At 36.8% G+C, this 26,506-nt stretch overlaps 1 protein-coding gene across 2 annotated transcripts; it reads right to left on the bottom strand.

Moving 5' to 3' along the window:
• On the bottom strand, nt 1–25,908 carry LOC131050123 (alanine--glyoxylate aminotransferase 2 homolog 1, mitochondrial). 2 transcript variants are annotated; one of them, XM_057984279.1, is made up of 9 exons: nt 25,165–25,908; nt 23,902–24,132; nt 21,567–21,737; nt 20,300–20,443; nt 19,985–20,164; nt 19,126–19,351; nt 18,565–18,678; nt 18,358–18,444; nt 1–380 (listed from the first exon to the last, which is right to left on the bottom strand). In XM_057984279.1, the coding sequence occupies exons 1-9, from the start codon at nt 25,381–25,383 to the stop codon at nt 337–339; spliced, it is 1,416 nt and encodes a 471-aa protein (XP_057840262.1). In that variant the 5' UTR covers nt 25,384–25,908; the 3' UTR covers nt 1–336. The 2 variants fall into 2 exon arrangements, with proteins under 2 accessions (XP_057840262.1, XP_057840261.1); XM_057984278.1 differs by lacking the exon at nt 1–380 and having other exon boundaries at nt 18,099–18,444.
• Nucleotides 25,909–26,506: the final 598 nt, after the last annotated feature.

Here is a 26,506-nt window from a genome sequence, read left to right as displayed (position 1 = left end):
TTGATTGACACTTTGGTCAATGACAAATATAATATTTATAAACTGCCCTTGTTCTATATAAATGATCAAGCAACACACAGTAAAATGCAAAAGCTTGAGTAGCGAATCAGCAGGCAACCTCCCCACCATTGTACTAACAGTTAATTATTTGAGAAGTATACAACAGCAGAGTGCCTTTTAAACAGAAAGTGTTTATGCTGTCAAAGAACAGTGGAAAATAGAAGAAAATCTAAAATCAGTTCTTGTGACCAAGGCATTGAAGTAAAGAAGAAAGCACAAAGGTACGAATTGATGGCACATCATTTTCAGATGTCCCACAAAAGTATGTATGATAACTCAGAGTCCTGACATTGCATAGTCCATGGCATCCAAAAGGAAGTCTGCAAGTAGAAAAGAAATGTCAAAAGGATTGTACATCACATTTTAAGGCTGGAGCTTCACTAGTTAGAGAATCAAAAGAACTTTGGGTGACCAAATCCCTTCACAGAAAACAAGGACCTATTTGGTGCTATCCTTCATCATGATTGAACTAGCATATGAATAATATAAGTTTTGCCAATGTAGGTAGCACTTCTCCACAATGTTAATATGCATCTTTCCAGGTGCCATTAAAAATGATTTAACCAAAAATTGCATTTAACTTCTGTGCATATATTTATTTCTCCTCAAAGGAAACAACACAACCAAAGCATTTTGATGTGGTAAAACCATAAAACACAAGATCAATTTTAAATTTACATTTTTACACCTAAACAATGCAAATGGAAGCGATTGTGTCAAATATTTATATGAATAACGAAAAAATAGCAATGAACATTTCGAACAATAAGAAACATGTCAACTGAAAATGATTCCCTAAACTGGTTCGCATACAATCTCTTATATGACAAATAAATTAGGGCAACCCATTTTTGTGTATTTAGCATTGTCAATATTCCCTTCAATCCTTTATACAATGAGAATAAACTTCCCACACTTTGTATATATCACCAATTCTAGCATGTTGTAGAATTGTTGAACTCTGATTTTCTTTTCCTAAAACAAAATTTTGAAAACAAATGAATTGTAATCTTACTGATTTAGAAGCTGGGTCTTATATGGCACATTTTCGAATATATAAAGAGATTCAACTAGACCCTCTTGCACTCCTAGGGTAGGTGCATTGGCAAGGTTAAGTTTACTCTTGAGTTTGGTCATAAGGTTGAAACCCATAGGTGAAGATTTGACAATATATGAGGTAGGCACAAAGAAACCTTATTGTGGGCTACAGAAGGCAATTTTATATGCCAAATTGGCCTCTACTATAACGTCCCCTTCTGTGTAGCTGCTCCTGGAGACTTATTATTTTATTTTATTCCCGTAGGCTATAGTTAGAATTAAGGGAATTAATTAATTTAATTATTTAATATCAGCCCTCAAAAGCAAATTATAAGGGTAAAATTATTTAATTAATTTAATAAATTTATCAAGTGACATTAATGGTAATTTAAGCAAGATTTTAACAGTCACTTTATTAAGTTCTTCAACTCAAAATTAAACTAAAACGAGAAGGAAAACCTATAAGGTGTCTAGAAGCCTCTTTGGTAGTTATAAACGAGCAGCTTGGGCCTCATTTCAGATATGCTTGGTTATTTTCTAATATTGTTTGGATAGCTTCTCAAAGTTTGAGCCTTAGGACGAAAACCCTAAGGGTTCGTTGGTTTCAGTAGTGAGACTATCTGCCCTAGCTAGTTGGAAGAAATATCACTTAGATATTTCACAGTGCTTTCAAAGTTGCATTGATCAAATTTGTTTAAGTCTCCTTTGAGACAAATTTGCAGGAGTTCATATTGATTGCTGAAATTTATTTAGATGGACGCCATGCCTGGGATTCTTATTCTAAAGGTTGGAAGATTATATTTTTGAGAGTATCTATGATTGGTGTGGAGATTGTTTTGGGAGAAGCTGTCTTTATTATATTTGGGGTTCTACAATATTCTCACGTGGACTTCTTTTTTCAGCCATAAGTCTTTTAGCTTGAATGCAACTTATATTTAATGGCAAAGGGTGTATTGATAACCACAGGGTTATACTTTGAAGGGGTGGGTGTGAATTGATATAACAACAATCTTCACTTTTTCAAGCTTAAATACCATAAGCATATCAATTGCACAATAACAACATAAGATGCAACAATTACTCAACAAAAGGAGAACATGAGATTTATGTGAAAACCCTTGCGGGAGAAAACTGGGACACAACATTGCTTATATAAAATCCTCTTACAAGTTTGTAGGCACCAACCCACAGGAGACACCAATCCCCTCAATTTGTAGGCACCAACCCCCACAGCTAAGCACCAACTTAGCGAGAGACACCAATCTCTCCTGTAAGTGAAAGGCAGCAACCTCTTGCATAAACTTCTCACAATTCTGCTATAAGTCTGTTTACAAATCTGCTACAATATTGCCCATAAATCTGCTGTCTGCCTTCAAATTCACTCTAACGTTCCTCATAATTCCTACATAAATCTGCAAATAAACTCTTAAGATCTGCTCTTCATGTGCTGGTGTATTAATAATATAACTCTCGTTCAACCCACACATTCTATCTCTCACACAATGCTCTCTTTATATCTTCCCAAGAAAGACAATTTCATTTAGAGACACATCCTTTCACCTTTAAAACATAACTCTTCATTTTGCATGCTAATTGCATCTCTTCATTAATAAATCTGACTATGTTTGAATGATATATCTTTATTCTCCTCTCACATCTCTTGTTTCATATTAATTCTTCAATGGCCTTCAACATGTCTCTTGACTATTCTTAACCAAATATTCAAGTCACTTCATTCTTCTACATCTGCATATACATCTTTTTTATATTTGCATACCTTCCTCTTTTATATCTACATATATTCTTCTTTATATCTAGATATACTTTTCTTACAATTCTGTCATAAATGTATGTACCTCTATCATAAGTCTGCCTTGATCATATATATCAACTCTCCTCTTCATACAAGGCTGCTGGTCTACATATGATATAAACTTCTAATCTACACACTCTATTAAGTCATACCCACATCTTATATCTCAAAAGATGCAACTCTTAGGGAAGAGACTACCCTTTAAATGGGTATGTTCTTTGATAACAAATTTCCAAATACTAATTGCTGACTTTGAACATTTTATTTATTTTCAAATATTTATTGTGATCTTTACATAGATTTTATTTTCATCACAAATCTGCTGGTGTATATATGATATATCTTATTACTCCACACTCACACTTCTCTCCGTTTTACTATCACCTTTTATATCTACATATCCTTATGCCTTTCATGAAGAGAGACATCTCTTTGAACAGAGGTGACCTTTTGAAAAGACATCACCTTTTGTTAACAATTTCTTTATATCGATTGCCCTTTTAAAGATGCTTTTATTTATCTTCAAATCAATCTGATTTTATATTTTCTTAAATCTGAATAATATTTAATGCAAAACTTTCTTCTTTTAGTTTCCATCCATCTTCTATTTATACCATTGCATGGTCTTATGAAGAGAGGCGTCCCATTCATGTAGAGAGAATTATTGCCAATCGCTGTCTTCTCTTTTAGGTTGTTATTCTAATCGCTGTCTGAACATGGTCTCTACCTTTAAAGTTAACAACCGCACTATGAATTAGATTACTCTTCCATATCGCTGAAGTAACTTGGGTGTTTATATGCAAAACAAAAGGTGGTCAGCCATCTTGCATAAATTAAATGCCATGCCAATATGACATTAATAAACTTGTCTTGATTGAGATATAAAACTGATTTGGATTAGCCTTAGGTTTCGATTAGTGGCCTTTGGCCATCGTCAATTGTGTTCATACACCTTTGCCATCAATGACAATTATTGCCAATCGTCTATAGACCTCTGACATCAATGACAACATTTCTATCAACAAATTCCTTCAACATTAATGATGACTTCAACTTCACTTGTTATATCAAAGACAATACCAACAACATCCTTCATCCTTGCTGTGTGTTGTCACAAAAGTTTGCACCCTTGTTGAACACTAGTGCTCAACAACCTTGTGGAACACTAGTGCTCAACAACCTTGTGAAACATGGAAACAACCTCCAAGTGTGGGACCATGTGCAAGTGAGGTTGAATCTCCGAAGAAGGCCGTCTTCCATATCAATCAGGGTGTAGTATTGAACCAACTCAGTACTTGTAAAATCTATTCTAATGATCTGAGGGGAAAAGGGGAAGAAAGAATGCTGAAAGAGAAATGAGGTGATGCACATAGATTGAAAGTTGATCCTCCTTGCCCATAACTACACAAGACATCAGTGAAAACTACCCAAGGATATGCACAATTTTCTATCCTAATCAGCTCCTTAAGAATATGCAAAGGTTAGAATACTGCAAGATGAAGAGAGGAATTAAAGCAATTCACAGACAACATCTGCAGGGGTGTTAACACAATCACATAAGCTAAGAATCAGAAAAGAATGCATTCAAATATGAGGTAATATGCATTACACGTAATATTTAAACTGAAAGAGAGGCAAGATAGACAATTTTATTGATGTAAAGGTAAGGCAAAGTTTATAGTTGCAAAAAAGTATGAATTTTCTATAAGAGAAACAGGAGGAGAACCCTTAGAAACCCTAACCAGCTACAGTTAGGTTACAAAAAGAGGAAGATAGGATCAGAAAAGATTGATCTAATGGTTGCGTGCCCTAAAAATATCTCCCAGAACTAGGAAAGAGCAACAATCCCTAAAAAAGGGGAGAATCCCTACAAGAATGGCGTCTGATGTCCTTTGCCAGACCCAAAAGTCTTCAGTCTACAATAAATGGGCAAGGTCAGCGTTTGAAAATCCTCTGCGGAGTCATTGCAGAGTAATGGCACTTGCCCCCTAGCCACCTGAAAGTGGTTGGAAGGGATCTGATCTGATTTGGTTAGCCGATGGTGTCAAAAACTGATTTTCACCCCATTAAGTCGGCAACTACTACCGAGTAGTTGTTTGAATCATAGAAGCAACAAACAGCAAAAAATCGCGATTATACCGATTAATCGGGAATCGCCGATGGCCCCAATTTTTTCAAAAAATCGTGGATTCTCAGTCAACAATTGTCAACGATTTAATCCGCATTTAATCACGATTAATTCATGTGATTGATCGTCTAAAAATCATGAAAAAAAAACCCTAAAATTGCACAAATACCCAAAAAAATACCGCGAACTGAGAAAAAAAAAATACCGTGAACTGAGAAAAAACAAAACCTGCGAACTATGAAGAAAAAACCTGCGAATGGCTATATAGTGGCTTGTGCAACATATTCATTCAACACTTGCTCCGGAAACAACAAAAATATTGCGTGAAGCTGTGAAGGAAGGCGCATGAGGTGGTTCACCTGTGAAGGAAGTCGAGTTCGGCAGAGTCGCAAACCTCCAGAATTTGGCGAGACCCTCTGAGAATACCGGGTATGTTTTGTCTAACGTATTACCCGTATGTGGTCTGTTATTTTGTATCAAATTTTAATTTCCTTAGAAGTCTTTGGCTTATTATTATTTTGCTTCAAAAATTGGATGTCTGTAATACGTATGTATTATTACTTTTTTGCGATGTCTTTGGCTTATTATTACATACAGTAATACGTATGTATTACTGTATGTAATAACAGACCATGCGTTATTACATACAGTAATACATACGTATTACTGTATGTGTCTGTTATTACATACAGTAATACGTATAATAACAGACCACATGCTAATGGTAGTTTGTTAACGGTAATACATATGGTCTGTTATCACATATAGTAATACATACGTATTACTATATGTAATAACAGACCACATGCTAATGGTAGTTTGTTAACAGTAACACATACGTAAAGCCAATGATTGAAAACTTCCACACTATTGATGAAAAAGACAACATAATTGTGTTGACAAAATAATAATCATGTCCAATGTATCAGACTGTTGTTAACTTCTTAGAGCACATGCCAAATGTCAAATGACATATAAGAGCTCATGTCAACTCCCTTGCTTGATAAGATTCTCTGTCACCTCCACCTCATTCTCTTCTTGACTAACAGTATTTAGGTGCCTCTTGAAGGTGAGTTCACTTGACATCTCTACTGCTACAATCGAGTCAGTCCTCCAGTTCATTGCTCTGTTGGGGCACCTGTCAACCTAACTTGTGCATGTCCAAAGCCCTAAGTTGTTAGGGGCACTTTTTTCGCTTCTTAGGATAGTGGTTTTGCAATGTATTACTATGTTACCCCAAGTTTCCGGGACGAGGATGGCAGGGGACGGGGGTACGCGTTTCTGGGACAGTGATTTTTTTTGCCAATTTTGGGGACGGCTAGGGGACGGCTATATAAAAGTAGGGAAAATTAAAAGAAATAGGGAAATTTAAAATATTCATATGAAAACATGGATAAAACATGCACATATCCATTATAGAACCTTAACATATAAGAACTAGTAGAGTTCTTATGGCAAATTTGTGTTAAATTGAGAGTCAAAGTCAAATTGCTTATAGAATTCATTGTCAAAATTCGTTGTCTATATGCAGAATTTATGGGGACGTCCCCTAGGAGTCCCCTGTCCTCGGGACGAAGATGGCTGAAAAAAATACCGGGGACGCGTCCCCGGGTAACATAGATGTATTATTGTATGTGTTACCCATATGAACATGTTAACAATATTATCTGTATGAAAGTATCAATAGTGACTTCTATTTCATTAATGATAGTGGCTAATTCAAAGACTCAAACTAAACTTCTTCCTTATGCAATTCAATTTAGGCAGTGACTTCTGCCTTATGCAATTAATTTTAGCCAGTGGCTTCAACCTTAGTAGAATAACCATCATATTAGCAGAATTAATTTTAGCCAATGGCTTCTACCTTATGCAATTCATTTTAGCAGAATAACCATCATAAGAAACTGGATTAGCTTTGTATTGGACATCTAATTGTATTGTTTTCTGAAGCTAGTTAGGGATTTTTGGAGGTCTTGGATTATGAATTGTTGGCTGTGATAGTTTTGTCACTTTATATGGATACTTATAGGTCAGCAAGTTAGAGATGAGTTACAGCTATATTGTTAACATTTTTTGCCCTCATATGGGTACATCTCTTTGAATTCAGTTTGGGATTTGATTACCCTCCATTGTTCAAATTTCTGATTTGTGTTTCTACTTTCTACCATCTCTTTTGTTGTTGTAAACTTGATAATCAATTACATTAACACTTCCAATTTCCCATGTCAATGAATTTCAAATGCAATTATTGTACACAACCCCAACCATAGATCCCTCAAAAGTTAAAGACTGAACTAAAATGTTTTTGCAGAACTAATTCTTGATCACAATGCCACGTCAAAAAGACTTTGTGTGGACACATTGCACAACAATTCCTGGTAGCACGAAGGTCAAGTGCAATTGGTGTCTACAAGATATCAATGGTGGAATTTATCGTTTCAAATGGCATTTGTCCAAAGAACGAGGTAATAACACCGTGATATGCAAAGCATGCCCTGCAGATGTCTCATATCAAGCAAAGCAATCTCTTGACGGGATTGCTTAGAGTAAAGCCAAAAAGGCAAGAATTGGGGTTGAACTAGGTTGTAGTTCTGTAGATCCTAGGATGAACCATTTGGGTGAGGAGGATGGCGAAGATGGGAGTTTCAAGGAATGTGGGTCAACACCTAATTCTATAGCATGTGGACCAAACACAGATGGAGGAAACATTAATACTTTTTTCCAACCTCGTACTACACCAAGATCACAAACCACTTTGGAGAGTACAAGATGGAGGAAAACTGTCACTGAACAAGCAAAGAAGGCAATTGGTAATTTTTGGTACTCCTCTCACATGACATTCCATGCTTCCAGAAATCCATATTGGCAACCCATGGTAGATGCTATTGCAGTTGTAGGACCTAGGTTTCAAGCCCCATCTTATGAGTCATTGAGGGTTGGTATGCTGAAAGATGCAGTAGAGGATGTTCAAGATGTTGTTAAACAACATCGGTTACAGTGGGCTAGAACTTGTTGCAGTATCATGCTGCAGGAACCGAGCTCACAGTAACTTCCTTGTCTCTTGTGAGATTGGCACTGATTTTCTAAAATATGTGGATGCATCTAATATGATGAAATCCACAAATGCATTGTTTGAGATGTATGACGTGGTAGTTACGGATGTAGGGCCACAAAATGTGGTTCAATTTATCACAAACAATGCTGCTGCTTGTGTTGCTACAGGGAGACTTCTAACAGATAAATACCCTTCCGTGTTTTTTGCACCATGTGCAACACATTGCCTTGATCTAACCCTAGAGGACATTGGAAAAATTGAATGGGTTAAGGCGACATTTCAGAAGGCTCACAAGGTTACCAAATTTGTTTATAATCACACGAGGGTTTTGGCTATAATGCGCTCTTTCACAGGAGGCAACGAGCTAGTTCAACCAGGGGTGACAAGATTTGCAACATATTTCCTTGCATTACAAACATTATGTGAACAGAAAGGTAATTTGAGGCGAATGTTTGTTTTAGCTGAGTGGATGGAGTCTGGCTTCACAACTCAAGCAAATGGCATAGCAGTGGTAGAGTATATGTATTCTACCACCTTTTGGGAATCAATTGAGCAGATTGTAGAATTTTTAGAGCCTTTAGTAAAAGCCTTGAAACTAGTGGATGGGGAAAAAACCCCCATGGGATATGTGTATAAGGAGGTGATAAGGAGTAAGCTAGAAAATAACAGGGATAGGTATATGCCATTGTGGAACATAATTGATAGGAGATGGGATGGACAAATGCACACTCCTCTCCATGCTGCGGGATACTTTCTCAATCCTTTGTTATTCTATAAGACTGACTTCTTGGAAATTGATGGTGAGATCAAACAAGGCTTCTTCAAGTGCATGGAAAAAATGTTTCCTGACTTGGAAAAATTTGATGCGGCTACGATAGAGTTGGAAGTGTACACGCATGCTAAGGGTTTCCTCTCTTGTAGGGCTGCTATACAAAGCAGAAAGACTATTCAACCAGGTAGACTCTATAAACTTTTGACAATCTCTTTATTTTGCCAACATGCTCATTAAGTTCGTTAAGATTATAAGATATTCTTAGTCTTACAATATCATCTCCATATAATGTGATTTTCGATTGCATGGTGGGCTTCTTTTGGAGACGAAATACCAAATTTAAGGTGGATGGCAGTGTGGATTTTGAGCCAACCGTGCAGCTCATCAGCTTGTGAGCATAATTGGAGTGTTTTTGAACACATACATTCCAAGAAACGCAACCGCCTATCACAACAACGGCTGAATGACTTGGTATTTGTTCATCACAACCTTCGCTTGAAGATAAGGAAAGCTCAAGGTGAGAATATTAATATATAGTTGCAGTTTTTGAAATTGTATTCACTATTCATTGTGTTTTTCACTTTTAAGGGAAACACTAATTTCTACATGGGCAAAATCAAGAACTATTGAGGAAGGCTTGCCAACTGACCTCGATGAGATATATCCAGAGTGTGAGTTGATAGTTGCTGATGATGATGATGATGATGATGATGTTGTTGTTGATCGTTCGCTTGAGACTGAAGATTTTGATCTCATGAGGCAAGCCAACTTTGGTCCTGAATGGGTTGAACGAATTAGGACAGGCTCTTCCCCAGGAGCTTCATCATCAGGGCCTCCTTCCCTCTAGCATGTCATTGCCTACATTTGATATTTGGGAATTTTGTACTTAGTTTATAGGTTGACTTTGTTTTCAGTCACAAACTATATTGTAATTGACATTTTGACATCTATCACCATCTAGATATTATTTATGGTGTAGAATATTTTGTGCAACATAATCAGTGATATGAATATAAACAACGAAAATCTATTTCATGCAATTCATGTGTTCAAGTGTCTATTTTATTTGCCTACAATATCTCTATGCTATGGAAATGCCCTAAAATATCAAAAAAAAGTAGTTTATAATCGTTTTTCTGCAATGTTTTACGTTTTTTTGTAAATCCGATTTTCTCCCGATTTTTTCCCAATTTTTTCAAAAAAACTTATACTTTTGTTTTGCCAATTAATTCCCCAAACGATTATTGCTTCCTTGGTTTGAATTCCAACTATCACCTCCAGTTTAAATTTGGGCCACTAGAACCTCCTTATCGCACGCAGATGGACGGCCAAGAACGAGCCACGAAGTCTTCAAAAGCCCCGTAAAAGAAGTTTAAAACAAGGTCATCGATCTAGCTCTTTAGTGAAATTGAACGACCCTGATTAACTGTTAAATCAGCTAGCCCCACGAGCCTCATCACTATTTTGCAACCTTGGGAAAACCCTTGTTCCTGACCGCTGCGAAATGGAAATAACATTTTACTTAACCTTGCATTGGCCACATCGCAGTTTCGCAAGGTGGACCCTGCCAATGGTCTTCCTTCATATCGCTCATCGCCTTGTCGCATGAAAGTGGAACAGTCGCAACATGTAGCATTGTTCCTATTTGCGGAGAATGAGCGATAGGCACCTTCCAAGCGATAACACTTCTAGCATCGCTCATCACAGTGTCGCACGAAGAGAGGAAGATCCGAACAGGGAACAAAAGCAGAAGTTCCCAACAAATGCAACAAAGCGATAAACAAGAACATCCGCCAGCCGGTAGCGGGTGAAAGGGGTTAGCCCCGCCATGAAGAAGGGACCCTTTAGCTGATAATCTTTAAGTGAAATGATTGCCTAACCCGGTCAACATTGAGAAAGAACAAGGCTAAAAAAAGACCAAGGCAAAAATGCCTTAAGGGTTTAGGGCTTTAGGCCTGGGGGCAAACACACAAGATTTTAGCTATTTGATGATTTTCTCAGATCGATTATCTGCATGGCTAAGGTTGACACAAAAATGGTCAACAGTGTGATTCAACCATTCTTGAATGCGGGTTTCTTCTCCTCATGATGTGAGCATTGAAATGACTCTGCAACTACTATTATTTTGCCTCCTAACCTTGGGCAGACTCTTGGAGTTGAATGAACACATTCCCTTTTGGCGTGAGGAGCTTGCTTATTCCAAAGATGGCTTGGTTTATGATATTGTCATCTAATGCCTGGCACCTCTAAACTGCAGACATTATAATATTGTATCGACTCATACTGTTGTTGTTCATTGTATTGTGTGTGGAGAAAATATTAAGGCATTATATTGATATATCACTTCTTTGCTATCGTTCAATGTTGTTATGCATGAAAAGCATAAGGTGCAATCTGTTTACTTTGGCTTGAGTAAATTCCCTTCCATAAATGAATGTAATGGAGTTGTTGTACTGTATTCTAGAATAATATTGCCAGTTTCAAATTAAGCATTACTTGCATCTGTTGTTAGGATTCTTGGCATTGAGTTACAAAACCCTTGTGCCCTTTCTTTGTTATTAATGAATGTCAAAGCATTTTCTATGAATAAAAACACACTAACAACAAACATGGTAAGTATTACGAGAGTAATTGGTAAATTTTTAATTAAATTAATGAATGATCAAACGATTATTATATAGATTACAAGAGATTAGAGTTTCTAATAAGAAACAACTGATAATAGATGCAAAATTAGAAACTACTAATATTTACAATATATTACAATATTGACCATTAAATAACTGAATAAAGATATTATTCTAATACCCTCCCTTAATGGTCAATCTGTCTACTACACCAAGTTGCCCCCTAAACTTAACAAACTTATCCGGATGTAAGGACTTGGTGAGGATATCTACAGACCAATCTTTAGTAGGAACATACTGCAAATCCACGGATCCATCTTCAACCAACTTGCGGATGAAGTGACAATGAAGCTCAACATGCTTGGTCCGCTCATGGAAGACTAGATTTTTGGCAAGTTTCAGCACCCCTTGATTGTTTCAGAAGAGGGGTGTAGGACTTGCTTGAGACAGTTGGATGTCTAAAAGCATCCTTCGAAGCCAAACTGCCTCACAAGTTGTTTTGATTGTTCCTCGATATTCAGCTTCGGTCGATGAAAGAGCTACGGCCTCCTGCTTCTTACTGGTCCAAGTGATAGCACCTGTGCCCATAGTGAAGACATACTCGGATGTGGACTTCCTGTCATCAACAGAGCCTGCCCAATCCGAATCTATGAAATCGATGAGTCTGGGATCTTTGGTCCATCCATAAAGGATACCAAAGTCTGAAGTGCCCTTGACAAAGCGCAAGATCCACCTCGTTGCAGCCCAATGTCTTCATGTAGGAGCTGTCATGAAGCGGGATATGTAACTCATTGCATAGCTCAAATCAGGTCTAGTGGAGGCGAGAAATATTAAATTGCCCACTAGTTGCCTGAAATCGGATTCATTCTCAACTAGAGAACTAGATTTGGCTGACAACTTCAGGCCTTTCTCCATAAGTGTAGATGCAGATTTGCAGTCTTGCATTCGGAACTTGTCTAGCAAAGCCCTGGCATGTTTGGACTGAGAGATGAAGATGCCATGAGACTGCTGCCAAATCTAAACACCTAGGCAGTAGTGTAGAAGCCCAAGGTCGGACATGTCAAAAGACTGGCATAAATTCTGCTTGATTCCCTGAATCAAAGATGTCAAACTGCCAGTGATGATTTGATCATCAACATAAATAACAAGAATGATGATATCATTGCCAGTAGTCTTGACATAAAGATTTGAGACAAAAGAACTCCTCTGGAAACCCTGATCTGTGAGGTACTTATCAATTTTCATGTACCATGCCCGAGGAGCCAGTTTTAGGCCATAGAGTGCTTTCACCAGTTTGAGTACCTGGTGTTCTTTTCCAGCAACCTTGAATCCAAGAGGTTGCGTAATGTAGACCTCTTCCTGTAACTCACCATTCAGGAAGGCACTCTTGATGTCCATTGGATGGACCTTCCAGCCACACTGAGCTGCCATGGCTAGGACTAATCTGATGGTGCTCATCTTTGTTGTTGGAGCAAAGGTCTCCTCGTAATCAATTCCTTCACGCTGAGAGAAACCTTTGGCAATGAGACGAGCCTTGTACTTATCCAAAGTACCATCAGCCTTGTATTTGACCTAATAGACCCATTTGCATCCAATGGGTTTCTTCCCTGGAGGAAGATCTGACAGAACCCAAGTGTTATTTTTCAGCAAGCTCTGGTGCTCAGTTGCCATAGCTTGTTCTCACTTAGGTATACCTTTCACCTCTGTGTATGTCTAAGGTTCATACACACTGTGAATGTTGGCCATGAGAGCAAAATTGACATAGTCAGGTTGTTTGCTCTTCTTCCGAGCAATTCTACCCTCAATAAGCTCATCATCATGAAGATCAGCAATTGTCTTAGCCCACCATTTAGGCCGAAGAGTAGAAGTGCCAACATCAGATGCAGGAGGTGCAACAGAATCAAGTTCATCAAACAAAAAATCGGAGGGAATCCTGAGGAAAGTCAAGTGGTGCAGCTGCATGTCTAGGTGATCTTGCAGGAGAAGGAACTAGTGTAGGTGCAGGAACTGGAGTAGCTAGAGCCCTCCCATCAGGTGGACCTAATAGAAGATGGACACCCAAGTCTGAAGCCTTCAAAGGCTAATCCTCTGAATCCATAACTGGAGGAGAGAGCTAAAATGGCCCTTGTTCCTCATCAAAAACCACATCACGATTGAAGATGATACGATCTATCTCAATGTCAACTAGGCAGTAGGCCTTGTGCGTATCAGTGTAGCTGGTCAGCATGAGTTTCTAGCTCTTGGCAACCAACTCGGTGCGCTTAACATCAGGGATCCAAACAAAAGCAATGGAGACAAAAACTTTGAAGTGACTGATTCTGGGCTTGTGGCCAGACCAAACCTCTTTCGAAGTCTTCTTCTTCACAACCACAGTAGGAGACTGATTCAGAAGATAGACTGCACTATTAACTGCTTCAGCCCAAAACTTTTTCGAAACACTCTTGTGTTCAAGCATAGACCGACCCATTTCTGTAATCGTGCGGTTTCTCCGCTCATCGACACCGTTTTGCTGAGGGGTGTAAGGTGTAGTGAGTTGGTGCTTTATGCCATGTTGTTCACAAAAATGGGAGAAGGCAGAAGAACATAATTCTCCCCCATTATCAGACTGAAGAGTAACAATAGGTTGACCAGACTCTTTTTCTACTAATGCTTTGAATTTTTGAAACACAGCAAACACCTCTGATTTTTGATGAAGAAAATACACCCACATTTTTCTACCAAAATCATCAACAAAAAGTAGAAAATACCTGGACCCAGTAACAGGAGTACCCATAGGTCCACAAATATCAGCATGGACCAGTTCTAGCACCTTAGAAGCTCTCCAAGAGTCGCCATTCGAAAACGGAGTCCGATGCTGCTTGCCAGCCTAACATGCTCCGCAAACTCCGAGGTTCTGAGTTTGGATCTTTGGCAATCCGATGACAAGATCTTCCCGAACAAGCCAAGCAAGATAGTGCACATTTAAGTGCCCATAACGTTGCTGCCAAAGTGTACTAACAGAGGAGTGGTTGGCTGCCATGGCAAGCTCCTGAGAATCACCAGAATCTAGTCTGAATAGACCATGATCCTCAATACTCACAACAACAGTTGTCTGAGTTTCCCAATCAATGATACTGCACTGATGTGAACTAAAGGTCACATCGAGCCGAGGAGACTGTCTTAGAAATCTGACTGAGAGAAGGTTGAGTTCCATTCCTCGAACATAGTACATGTTAAGGAAAATTAATTTCCTCCCTGCAGACTGAAACTGCACATTGCCCTTTTCGACAACGATGTACTCTTCCCCTCCAAAAATAACTGAAATGGCGTGAGGCACCTGAATCAATATACCAGGCAGAAGTTTTTACATGGTCTGCGGGTCTTTTAGGCATGAAGGCGTAAAAGGCGGACTCGCTCTGCTCTACTACATTTGCTTTCAGCTGTGAACCACTTTGCTTAACCTGTGCAGCCAAGCGCTTATGACACTCTAGCTTCATGTGACCAGATTTATGGCAGTAATTGCACTGAACATTTTTCTTCTTCGAGCCTTCTGATGACGGAGCAGAGGGTTTCTGCTGAGAAGACTGTGATTTGCCTTTATCCTTATGAAAGGATTTGGCTGCAAATGCTTGTTCTGTAGAGGATGAGTTGGTACTACTACTTCCACTGATCCTCCTGCAGAAGTTTAGTGCAAAGATCAACGAACTTTAGGTCAACACCAATTGAGGTGATGTTGAGTGTTTCGACAAAATGCTCGTAAGCCTTTGGCAAACTTTTTAAGGTTATAACAACCATGTCCTCTTCCTCCATGTTTCGACCGATGGCTTCTAACTGGTCACGGATGTCCTTGATCCAATTGAGATGCTCATCCATGACTATAGAGAAGAGCATATTTTTCAGAAAGAAAGCTCCACTCTTATGAAACGTTTCATGCAGCGTCTTGAGATGCTCCCATATCTCGACAACTGTTTTGTCGGAGGTATCTGAAGAATCTGATCATCGATCATTGAGAGCTTGATGATCATGGCAGCTTCACGATTTTGCTCATCAAACTTGGTCTGATTAGGACCAGCTGTAGTGGGACGGAAGACATTTCCAAGAACCCACTGATCTATGACACGATACTCAAAAATTGTGAGCATCTGCTATTTCCGGGTATTGTAGTTTCTGTCGTTGAATTTCTAACTCCCCTCGAGCAGAATATTCGTCAAAGATGCCATCACTAAAAACTGAGGTCAAAACAAGTTGACCAAATGACAACACAAATATCGAGGCAGGAGCTAATCAATAAGTGAAATCGCGTAAACAGGACACGTGGATAAAACTGACGCAGAAAGATGACAAATTACGAGGTTGAGCTGAAAAATTTGTCAGCATAGATCCAAATATACGGATTTCTAATGACCCAGAAAATTTTGAGAGGGACCCAATAGAGTTTTCAAAAAACCAAAATAATCGATTTTTGTAAATGATTTTTCTGAAAACCTTAGCCTCAGAAAAAGTATGGAGGGTTCGTGAAAAACCATAGGCGGCACAGATGCAAACCTAGAATAGGAAAAAAGAACGCAAATGCAGGTAACACAGAATCCGAGCCGCAAACCACACCCAGTCGCGGCCAAAAATCAGTGTCGCACGGGCTTAAAAACGAAGAATCGTCACCAATCGCACCAAAAAACACAAACCCCCAGCCACCAATCACATCACTTAAAAACGCAAACTGAAACATGCGTCGGAAAGAGGTAAAAAAATGGAAATCGCGAACAAAAAGTTCGCGTCAAGGGCGCGCGGAAATAAATTGCAGAAATTGTGCACCAACAGGAGATGAAAGCTCATGAAAAATGGCAAAAATAAACCTCGTCACGTGGGCAAAAAAATACTAATGCGAGTAGAGCTGAAAACACACCCGCAAACCCGATCGCAAAAATTACCAACGGTAAACACAAAAGATACAGATGCGAAAAATCGCGTTTTTCTGAGCTACCAAACAGACCCAGGTAGAGGAAAAATCCTCAAAATAGACCCACGAAAACAGACACAGGCACCGGAAAACCCTAGGCGGGTTTTTGAAAGAAATCTTCTTCGAAAAAAATTTAGCCTATGGCTGTGATACCATATTACGAGAGTAATTGGTAAAATTTTAATTAAATTAATGAATGATCAAACGACCATTATATAGATTACAAGAGATCAAAGTTTCTAATAAGAAACAACTGATAACCGATGCAAAATTAGAAACTACTAATATTTACAATATATTACAATACTGACCATTAAATAATTGAATAAAGATATTATTCTAATAGTAAGCACATCTGAAACTATCCTCTCAGCAATACAGAGTTAAAACATAACAGCCAAATATATCGCTGCAGTTAAAAATTTAAGCGTAGATTGAGCAGGGTCTTTACAGTGGTATCAGAGCTTGTTTTCCTGCCAGCCTATGTCTTTCATGAGTGAAAGAGAGCAGAGAATTAAAGAAGGGGGTGGCAGCCACCATAGGTCCCAAAAGGAGGAACTATTTTTGGTATATTGGATTGGCAGAGCCACCATAAGTCCACAAGCAATCCTATATCAACAAAAAAAAAAAAGAAAATTCTTTTTTATGTTCAAGTTTTTCAATTTTGGTGTAGGTTGGAGCTTCAAGAGCATATTTTGGAGTGTTGAAAGATAAAATATTCCATTTCAAAAATCAAAGGCAAACGGACAGAATAAAGACATCTGAAATACATATCATGATGATATAGAAAAGCATCTTAACAATGAGAAAAGTTTAATAATTTACTAGGATCGGATTGTTTCACAATACTGCTTGTTGCTAACCAATGTACCCCCCTTTGGACACATATATCTATGAATTGTGTATAATGGATCAAGGATCTCTATCTAGACTCTACCCTTATATCAATATGTATGTCGTCAATCTTAATTCAGAAGTATGCATCATGTTGCATAATAAACAAGACACTATTTTCTTATATCATGATTCCATATTTATTGTGATGCTTCCATGTGCAATGCAATCCATTGTGTTACATTGATTGTTAACTCCTTTAGGTTTAACCCTGTCATTATGGTTGCATTTGTTTAGTGCTTAACGTTTAGTTGTTTTTCATAACCTGGAGTCTTCCAACTTTATTGCTTCTCTAGCAATTGAACATACATTTTGAGTTGCATTGGCTTCCCTCTCTTTCTCTGCATCACATGTTCAAGTAAGGCCTTACCATTTAAGTTGTGGTTTTTGCTAAAATGTCGAGACAACTATACCAAGCTCATGGGTTCACATCAATGAACTCTATTCAAATTCTATACCGAGCAAATGTAAAATTAAGAAATTTATCCATTAGCATTGTTCCTTTTCTTTGAAGAGAGGCCATTGCTTGGAAAACATAATTTGAAATGGTCCAGTTTAAACTCAGTAAAGTAGGTAAAAAATCTATTACCTATTAAAAACTAGATTGTGAACTAAATGGCCCAACTTGAACTCATTTATTCTATTTTATTGTAAGTAATCTCCATTCAGTCGTTCTATTACATGCATATTTGTGGATATATGAATACCTATATATACATATCTTCTATTAAAGGTGCATCGCTGAATTCAAAAATTCATTGTTGTAAATAAAATGTCAAGTAAATGAATTGAGTTGTTATTGCTTGAAATTCTGCTATTCCGTTGAGAATTGCTATCAATATTCAACTAAAAAATCTCTCTATGTTTTACGGATAAACACTAAGCCAACATCAACAAGCTAAAATATTTGTCATGACTTGCACAGTGAATTCATTAACACATGTTATTAACGTTGGGATGATGAGGCAGAGTCATCAGTTGAAATGCTAGGATGTAAACATAACAATCTAAAGGAATTGTAGACGAAAGCTCACCAGCATCTTCCTTGGTGAAGCACATCGGAGGCTTTATTCTGAACACATTTGCATCATATCCCCCCTTCCCAACCAATACTCCCAAATCTGTACAAGCATTCTCATTAACATCAGCTTACACGTAGTGTCAATACTGCATCAAGAACAACTGATACCTAGTAATTTCAAAGGTAGGAGAGAAAGAAATATAAACTACAATACAAGCACCTTTTAATTTCTCAAATAAGATTGATGTCTCTGACTTTGCTGGAGTCTTTAGCTTCCTGTCAGTCACCAGCTCAACCCCTATCATTAAACCCCTTCCCCTTACGTCTCCTATAACTGCAACAAGAAATCAGTAATACTGTAAGCATTTCTATAAAAAGTCAGTTGCAGTAAGGAACTGTTGCAAGACCTTAGTTCTAAAATTCACAAAGAGTGTAAGAGCATGTTTGTTCAACACAAACAATAGTATCAAGGAAGACCCATCTGTTATTAATATTTGAAAATGAAACCAGAGTATTCATATTCATATATACCACCAAGCTATTTTTCCTCATTAAACCTGCTATTTTTCAACCTTGTATTGAATTATTATCACCCTTCATGTTGCTTTTGTACCTTTCCCAACTACAGAAAATTGTTTGAATAGGTCTTACAAGTAGAAACAACTTTATATATATGTATATGTGTGACTATACACACACGAACGCATATAGAACCAATTAGCCAAAATAGCTACTGATATAGCAAGACAAGAAAGGGTGAAGAATATTGTGAGAGGATTACTTTCATGCTTCTCTTGAAGAGCTCTTAAGCGCTCAAGTAAATAAGAACCTACAGAAGCACAATGTTCTTGTCGCTTTTCTTTGTCCAGTACATTGAGAACAGCAAGACCACCTGCAGAGCAAACAGGATTTCCACCAAACGTGTTGAACTGAATCCGCTGGGTCATAACATTTGCAATTTCTGGTGTTGTTACTACTGCTCCTAATGGAAGCCCATTTCCAATGCCCTGAAAATTGCCATAAATTATGTCAACATGGAGAAAACAATTAGTTTACCATAGAAGTAATACTGGTATAGATATCTTAAATATGCCGAGAGATATCTTTCTCTCCAAGCGCCTATACTAAATTTGTTATTTAGGATGGATAAGCACCTCGAGACTATCTCTCTGCATCTTTTACTTAAGATTCAAGCAAAATAGAACTCTTTTTCTATTTACTTAAGAGTTACTTTTTTTAACTTTAGAGATTTTATTTGCCTCATTAAAAAATTTGGCGTTTGGTGTCTTTATTTTTAAATTTTACTATAAAATTAATTTGTTTGCTACATATTTAAAAACTTTGGTGTTTTTATCTTATTTTACTATAAAGCTATTTTATTTACTTTAGGTTTAGGGTCTCTATATTTAAAAATAAATGTCAGCTCTAAATAATTTTTCTTTAAACTATTCTTTCCCACTCATGACATCAAATTCTTCTCCCCCTGCTGCCATTATAGGTTATGCGTCTTGGCATAATTAAGAGTTTGTCACTCTTGATCCTCTGTCTAAATAATTGATAAGCAGATTACATTATGTTAGAAGAAAACATACAGTTAGCTTCAAACAAAAGTTAGAATCCTCAAATTAAACAAAATTCACCTTGGCCATGGTCACTATATCAGGCAGAACTCCTTGTGTTTGAAAGCCCCAGTAATGACTTCCTGTGCGACCAAATCCTGTTTGTACTTCATCGGCTATACAAACACCTCCAGCATCTCGGACATATTTGTATACAGCTGGCAAGTATCCAGGAGCCAATTCCACAGCTCCCCCCACGCCCTTAAAATAGAGAGTGAAGACAACACTGTCACTTTGTAATTCATTGTTATGCCAAACACTGGATATTAATACAATTAGAAGATCAGAATCAGCCAGATAGTGCACAAAACATCAAGAAAACTCTAATTGACAAACCTGTATAGTTTCAGCAATAAAGCCAGCAACGCATCCAGAAGTTCCATAATCAATATGCTCTTTAACATCCTTTGCATATTTCTCTCCATCAGAGCCAAACACCCCTCGATATGGATTTGGATTCACAACATGATGGACTCCACCCTGGGAAATAGATAATAATTCAGATTAAGATTACAAGCAACCATACACTCGCAAAGGGAAAACAAAAGTAATCCATCAGTAATTGCCTGACATCTTTTATACAACTACAAAACTTGAAATCTTACAAACAATTAGCATAAGGAGATCGTAGTTTCTAGGGCAGATAACATTATGGAGAGAAACTAAGGAAAAACTTACAAACAATCAGATGAAATGATTGGTGTCCCTAGCCGAAAAAAACAAAAAAATGATGAGAAGTCTTCCAAACAGAGCTTTCATGGAGAAAACATATGAAACTCTCCCTCACAATTGCAATCCAAATTTTTGAGAAGGCAAATTGCTCCATTCAAGAACTTTGCAAATGAAAATACTAAATAAAAAATTCCACTACTGAAGATATAACAAACAAAACTGCCAATATCTTGAGGAACAAAATAACACAAGAAGCAGAAGACATTCAATGAAAATATTTATAGCAATTACAAGAAACATCAAAAAGTCACAAATGAAGATATAATAAACAAAACTGCCAATAACTGAAGAAACAAAATGACACAATTAACAGAATATATTCAATCAAAATATTTTTGCCAATTATAAGAAACATCAAAACGCACCTCAAGAAATCTGAAATGTATATGGTCAGCTATAAGCCAGTTTTGCATTTTAAAGAATTTCCTAGAAATATTGTAAGGAGCTACATTTGTTTTATGGATTAGATTCAAACCTGTGTGATGAACACTGGCTAATTTTTTTTCCTGAAAGACAAGCATTTCCATTCTATCCCAAGCTTCCACTCTAAAGACGATATTGTAAAGGCAAAATGGCCAGGAATTACCTATCAGGCAGTAACCCAGTTCAAGCAGCTATATTCATTGCTTAGTGCTTACACATATTGTTCATTCAAGCTGCACATTTATATACCTCTAATCATTCTGTTTAGAAACAAGCATGCATGCTTCCTTTTTATTCACTAATTGGATTTCTCTACCCCAAGAATGTTCTTTAATGTTCTTTTCATGCACTATTTCCACTTAAGTTCAACCATACCAAACACTTTAACATTTAAATCACTTATTATAAAGGTGGTAACCTACAAAATATGCTAATAACCGAGACCAACCTGAACTATGCTGTATTTCCAAGTGCTCAGAGCTGTCAATCCCAATGTGCCAGCACTACCACCATGATATGCATTTCTTAGAGAAATCATCTCATGGTTACCACTGTATAATCGAGCCATCAACATAGCTAATTCATTTGCTTCTGTGCCTGAGTTGACAAAATAAACAACCTGCATTGTTTCGATTTTCCTTGGTTAACAACTCAAATACCAGCATGTTAAAAGAATAGAACCGCACAAAACTATGCTTAACCAGAAGTGAAATATAATCATATATAGAACATCATCTAAGAATAATATTTAATAAACCAAACATGGAATTCACTTGTAAATATAATACTTATATAGTGAGGAAGCTGCCAAACAGATGCATTTTAAATTTAATTATGTTTCTAATTGTGAAAGTCAGATATACTTTACAAATTGAAATTTGGAAGGATACGACCAAGAATTAAAAGTTTAAGGAAGATAATATCCTTAAATAGTGAGGAACATCAAGAATGGACCAACATTTTTTGACGACTATTAAAGATAAAAATACGATATTAATCCTGAATTTTCAGAGGACATGGAACAAAGCCCTTCAAGTAGTTAATTTGTGTCAAAGAATCATCATATGCCCAATCAATGCCAGAAGCAAAGCTTTCATACAAATGTAGTTGGGCAAGAAAGTCCATGAGTCACACGGGTTTCACAAATATAACTCTGTCAATTAAGGTAAAGCTTCTACTACTGATTTCAATTAATTCTAAGACATCACCTAACAAAACAAATTGTTACTGATCAGCTGTCATTATTCATATAAATATGATTCCAAAACCATCAAACCTCAAAGGGTGAGACTTATGTATTTGAATCTAAACATATTTTAGCCATATATTGAGCAATACAGCCAATGAATTGCCATCAGGTAGCAAATCCAAGCTGCTAGATATGATATTTGCCCCCATATTTGAAAGAACATACCATTCTCTCAATATAAATGAAATCCATTAGGATCATGAAACAACAAACAGGCAACTAGTGGTGTTATGTTGATGAAAATGCAAGGAAAACTGATTATTTAAAACTAAGTCATATTTTGAACATTCTTATTTTCCCTACACATGATATGAGTTACAAAGCAGGTAAAGTAGAATCAGCCTGGCGAACAAGCCAGTTCTTGCTTTAAAGAAATTGTTGTTTTCATCAATGACCTACCATAAAAAGAAAATGGCATAGAAATGCAAAATGACGATCAGTTTCCAAAACAAGCAACCTAAATTCTTCAAAAACAGGTTCAATATCTGATATTGTGCCTACAACAAGAGCACAATATGTATAGCAGCATCGTAGAGTTGTTCCAAGAGAATTCAAGAATAAACACCATGAATCAAGGCCATGGTTGCATCCTAACTTTTCTTATGATGGGCAAATGATATGAAGATTGGTTCTAAATTGTAAGACTGCAAAACGTTCTAGAACAGTTTGGAAATACCAATGCGCTCCCATTAATGGTGCTTAATACAATACGTGCACATCCCATAGTGGGTTATTGAGCACATTGCTGACATGAACAATAGGGATGAATTCAATAAATGATTCCAGCACGAGATCATTAGACAGTTGTTGGTGGTTAATGATCACAAAAGCAACTTGACATGCTATTGGAAGAGAACTAAAAGATTTGGACCTAGAAAAAAGAGAATTTTCATAATTCTCAATCCAATCGATATGTTAGAAATTTTGTATACAGACTACTCTGCAGACTTAGCATATAACTCTTGAATTTACTGGCATGTGAACCATGTCAGCTGACAAATATATATATATATATATATATATAAGCATGCATTCTGAAATATAAGAAAAGTGGGCCTTTGGTAAAATACATTTTGGCATGTGGATATCATTCCAGATGGCAAAACAGAGATATTTATCTATACTTTTTCTTTAGTCATCACATATGCAGAATCAGACTTGGGGATATAATCATGGTGGCATCCCGTAGCAAAGTTCCACCAGCATGTACATAACTTAAGCTTTCAATCATATTGAAATTTGAAACTCGTTTCCTTATTTTGTAACTAGAAATTGAGTGCTCTATATTTTTTCTTTAATACTAGGAGCTATGCATAAATTCAGGCAGCTCTTAGACACAGCACACCCTGCAATTTAGAACATGTAAAGCAAATTTGCAAATCTAAATATTCCTTAATTATACCCCACGGCATCACATGATGTTCTGATAATTCCTTAGTCACCTAACTGAGCTATGCACTACAAGATTTTAACTCTTAAAATACAAGCAATTTATGGTGGTACTTTCTCAAAAGTTATTACTGCGAACCCAGACCTTGAGATTTCCAGGCATTTTTGAGGCTAGTGCCTCTGCATAATCTGCTATAGCATGATGCAAGTATATTGTTGTAGCATGCTGCAGTAGTTTAGTTTGATTCATAATAGCGTCCACAACATCTGGATGACAGTGTCCACAGGAAACTGTAACAATGCCTCCAAAAGCGTCAAGATATCGACGCCCATCCTCATCATATAAGTATTGCATTTTACCCTCAACAATGTTCAACTGCAAAAGAAGAAAAGACAGCAAGAGAAATTGTTAGCATTCTTTTATTCTTTTACAGAACAAATCCTTCAGAATCAATTGTGATGAAACAAAATTCATTAAAATAAAATGCCAAAGGAACAAGAATTCTAATTATAACCACATGCATGGACTGTCAAGAAAATCATTTTCTTGTTTGAAGCTCACAAAGAAATTCTCTAATCTTCTATCACTAGAATTTCTCCCTAGATGACATCATTGGAGAGTTTTGCAGCATGTAAAAGCACCTTCATACGGAAGAGTAAACTATTATATGCAATAAAAAAATATTATGTTATCATGTTTTAAGAATGAGAATAATACATCAGTGATAGCCTGGAAGACAACTTTTTGCCTTTTGCAGAAGTATCTATCGATATCTTGTTCAAAAGGAAAGGCATCAAGAAAAGGAGGGCTGCAGGAATTTGAATGACTATAGTAACTTTAGAGAAGTTGTGATTGATTCGGTAGTGATCCATGGAAACTTCGAATAGACTTGACTAAAGCTGGCAATATCCATCATCAGTAAAAACTTAAAATAGTGGATGACCATTGTTAATCTCTTTCCATTTTCAATTTTAAAGAAAAATGTCTTCATATACTAATCTATGATTTTCTTAACTCACTGTAGGTCTACATAAACAGTCACAGGATACCCAACTATTGGCTCCATTCCTTTACTGCATTTATAAATTTAGGTTTACTGTCCAGAACATTTACATAACCATCTACTTTTAAATATCTTCTAATTTATTGCAAACTAAAGTACTAAACATCAAAGGAAATACAACAATCAAATTCGATAGCATCCTCCACTGGTTCTTCATTTAGGTAGTTTTCATCTTTTCACACAGAGTATACTGGCAGAGGAGAAACAAATCATCTTATCTATGAAAATCAGGTATCAAATACATTTAAAAAAAATAATACTAGACTAAATTTGCATATAAACTAGGTGTTTATGACAAACGAACAAGAGAAGGGTTACAGGCTATAAAAGAGAAATTATCTTACAGGCTTCTGATAATAATGAAATATCGACGGGCCGAGGAACTGCTTTCTCTTGCGCAATACTTCTTCGGCGGATGGGCCTGCGTATGGCCGAGGCTTGTATTGAAACTCGGGCAGATGCGGTGGCTGAACATCTTTCACCGGTGCTTCTCCTGTGTGAGACAAACGTTGGCTACTTTGCCTCACCAAGGATCGAACCTCCGACCTCAGACGCCTCAGCATTTTCAAAATACAGAAAGGAGGCAAAAAAATGAAGAAAAATATGTCCGCTCCAGAGAAATAGAAATACTATGCCTTCGAATGTTCTTGCAGGGAATGGGCAGAACAAAGAGAAAATGAACCTTTGCCTTTTTGGTTCGCAATTAGGGAATGAGCAGAACAAAAGGAGAAGGAACTTTTGCCTTTTTGGCTAGCAATTAGCAGAGAATACACAAAATTTAAAATGCCTGTACATTACATGGACATTTTATGACCCTACATTCATATATGGAGAATACAGTATTGCATTCTTTTTCCCGATGGAAACAACACCAAAAAAAGTTAAAAGATCCAATAAAATTTGAATATGTCCATCAATCTGCTTGGGCAGGCTGCCCGCAACCAGAATTGATAAATATTCAAAAAGATTTTTTGTATTATTGTTGCGTGTGCGCGTAACTTTTTCTGTCACATGAGATTGTGTGTATGCCCATCTGGCACGGTGATCCATTTCCTACTCGGTCACTTGAAGAAAACGGTTGCTTTTGTTGAATGGCTAGAACTAAGCTATTGAGAATGGGATTCTATTGAATAATAGATAGAACTATCTGTTTCTTCTTCTTATTCTTATTCTTAAATGGCTAAACCAAATTCTTACGTTTCAACAACTGCAACATCACACATTTCCTTTGTTTATCTTCTGGATGCAATCAAACACGTCGATAGAACGTTGCTTGGGTGGAAAGAAAATGGAAGGCAAAACCATTCAAATAAAGAAGTTTCATAAATTGATTGATGTTTGATAGTTTTGGGAATTTAAAATATTGATTTAAATTTTATGAGATATGAGTCAGTAAGTTTGAAAATAATAAAAGATTATATAATTTCAATTGTTGAAAAATGTTATCTATTTTATAAATTGAACTATAATAATTATATACTAAAAAAGTAAAGATATTGAATGACAAAAGTAAAGATATAATAATTATTATATTTTTATAATAATTATAGAGTAAGAAAGTAAAGATGGTGAGGGATAAAGATGGATTCCGAGGTTATAAGGATGTTAAAGGTTCAAGATTGTATTATATTCTTTGGTAAAGATGACGTAATGCTAAGTCATATATGTTAAAATAAAGTTTGAGTG

This window comes from Cryptomeria japonica, chromosome 6 (assembly GCF_030272615.1).
Source record: "Cryptomeria japonica chromosome 6, Sugi_1.0, whole genome shotgun sequence".
NCBI classification, from domain to species: domain Eukaryota; kingdom Viridiplantae; phylum Streptophyta; class Pinopsida; order Cupressales; family Cupressaceae; genus Cryptomeria; species Cryptomeria japonica.
Note: the sequence above shows the minus strand (reverse complement) of the source record. Positions and strands in the feature narration are given on the sequence as shown.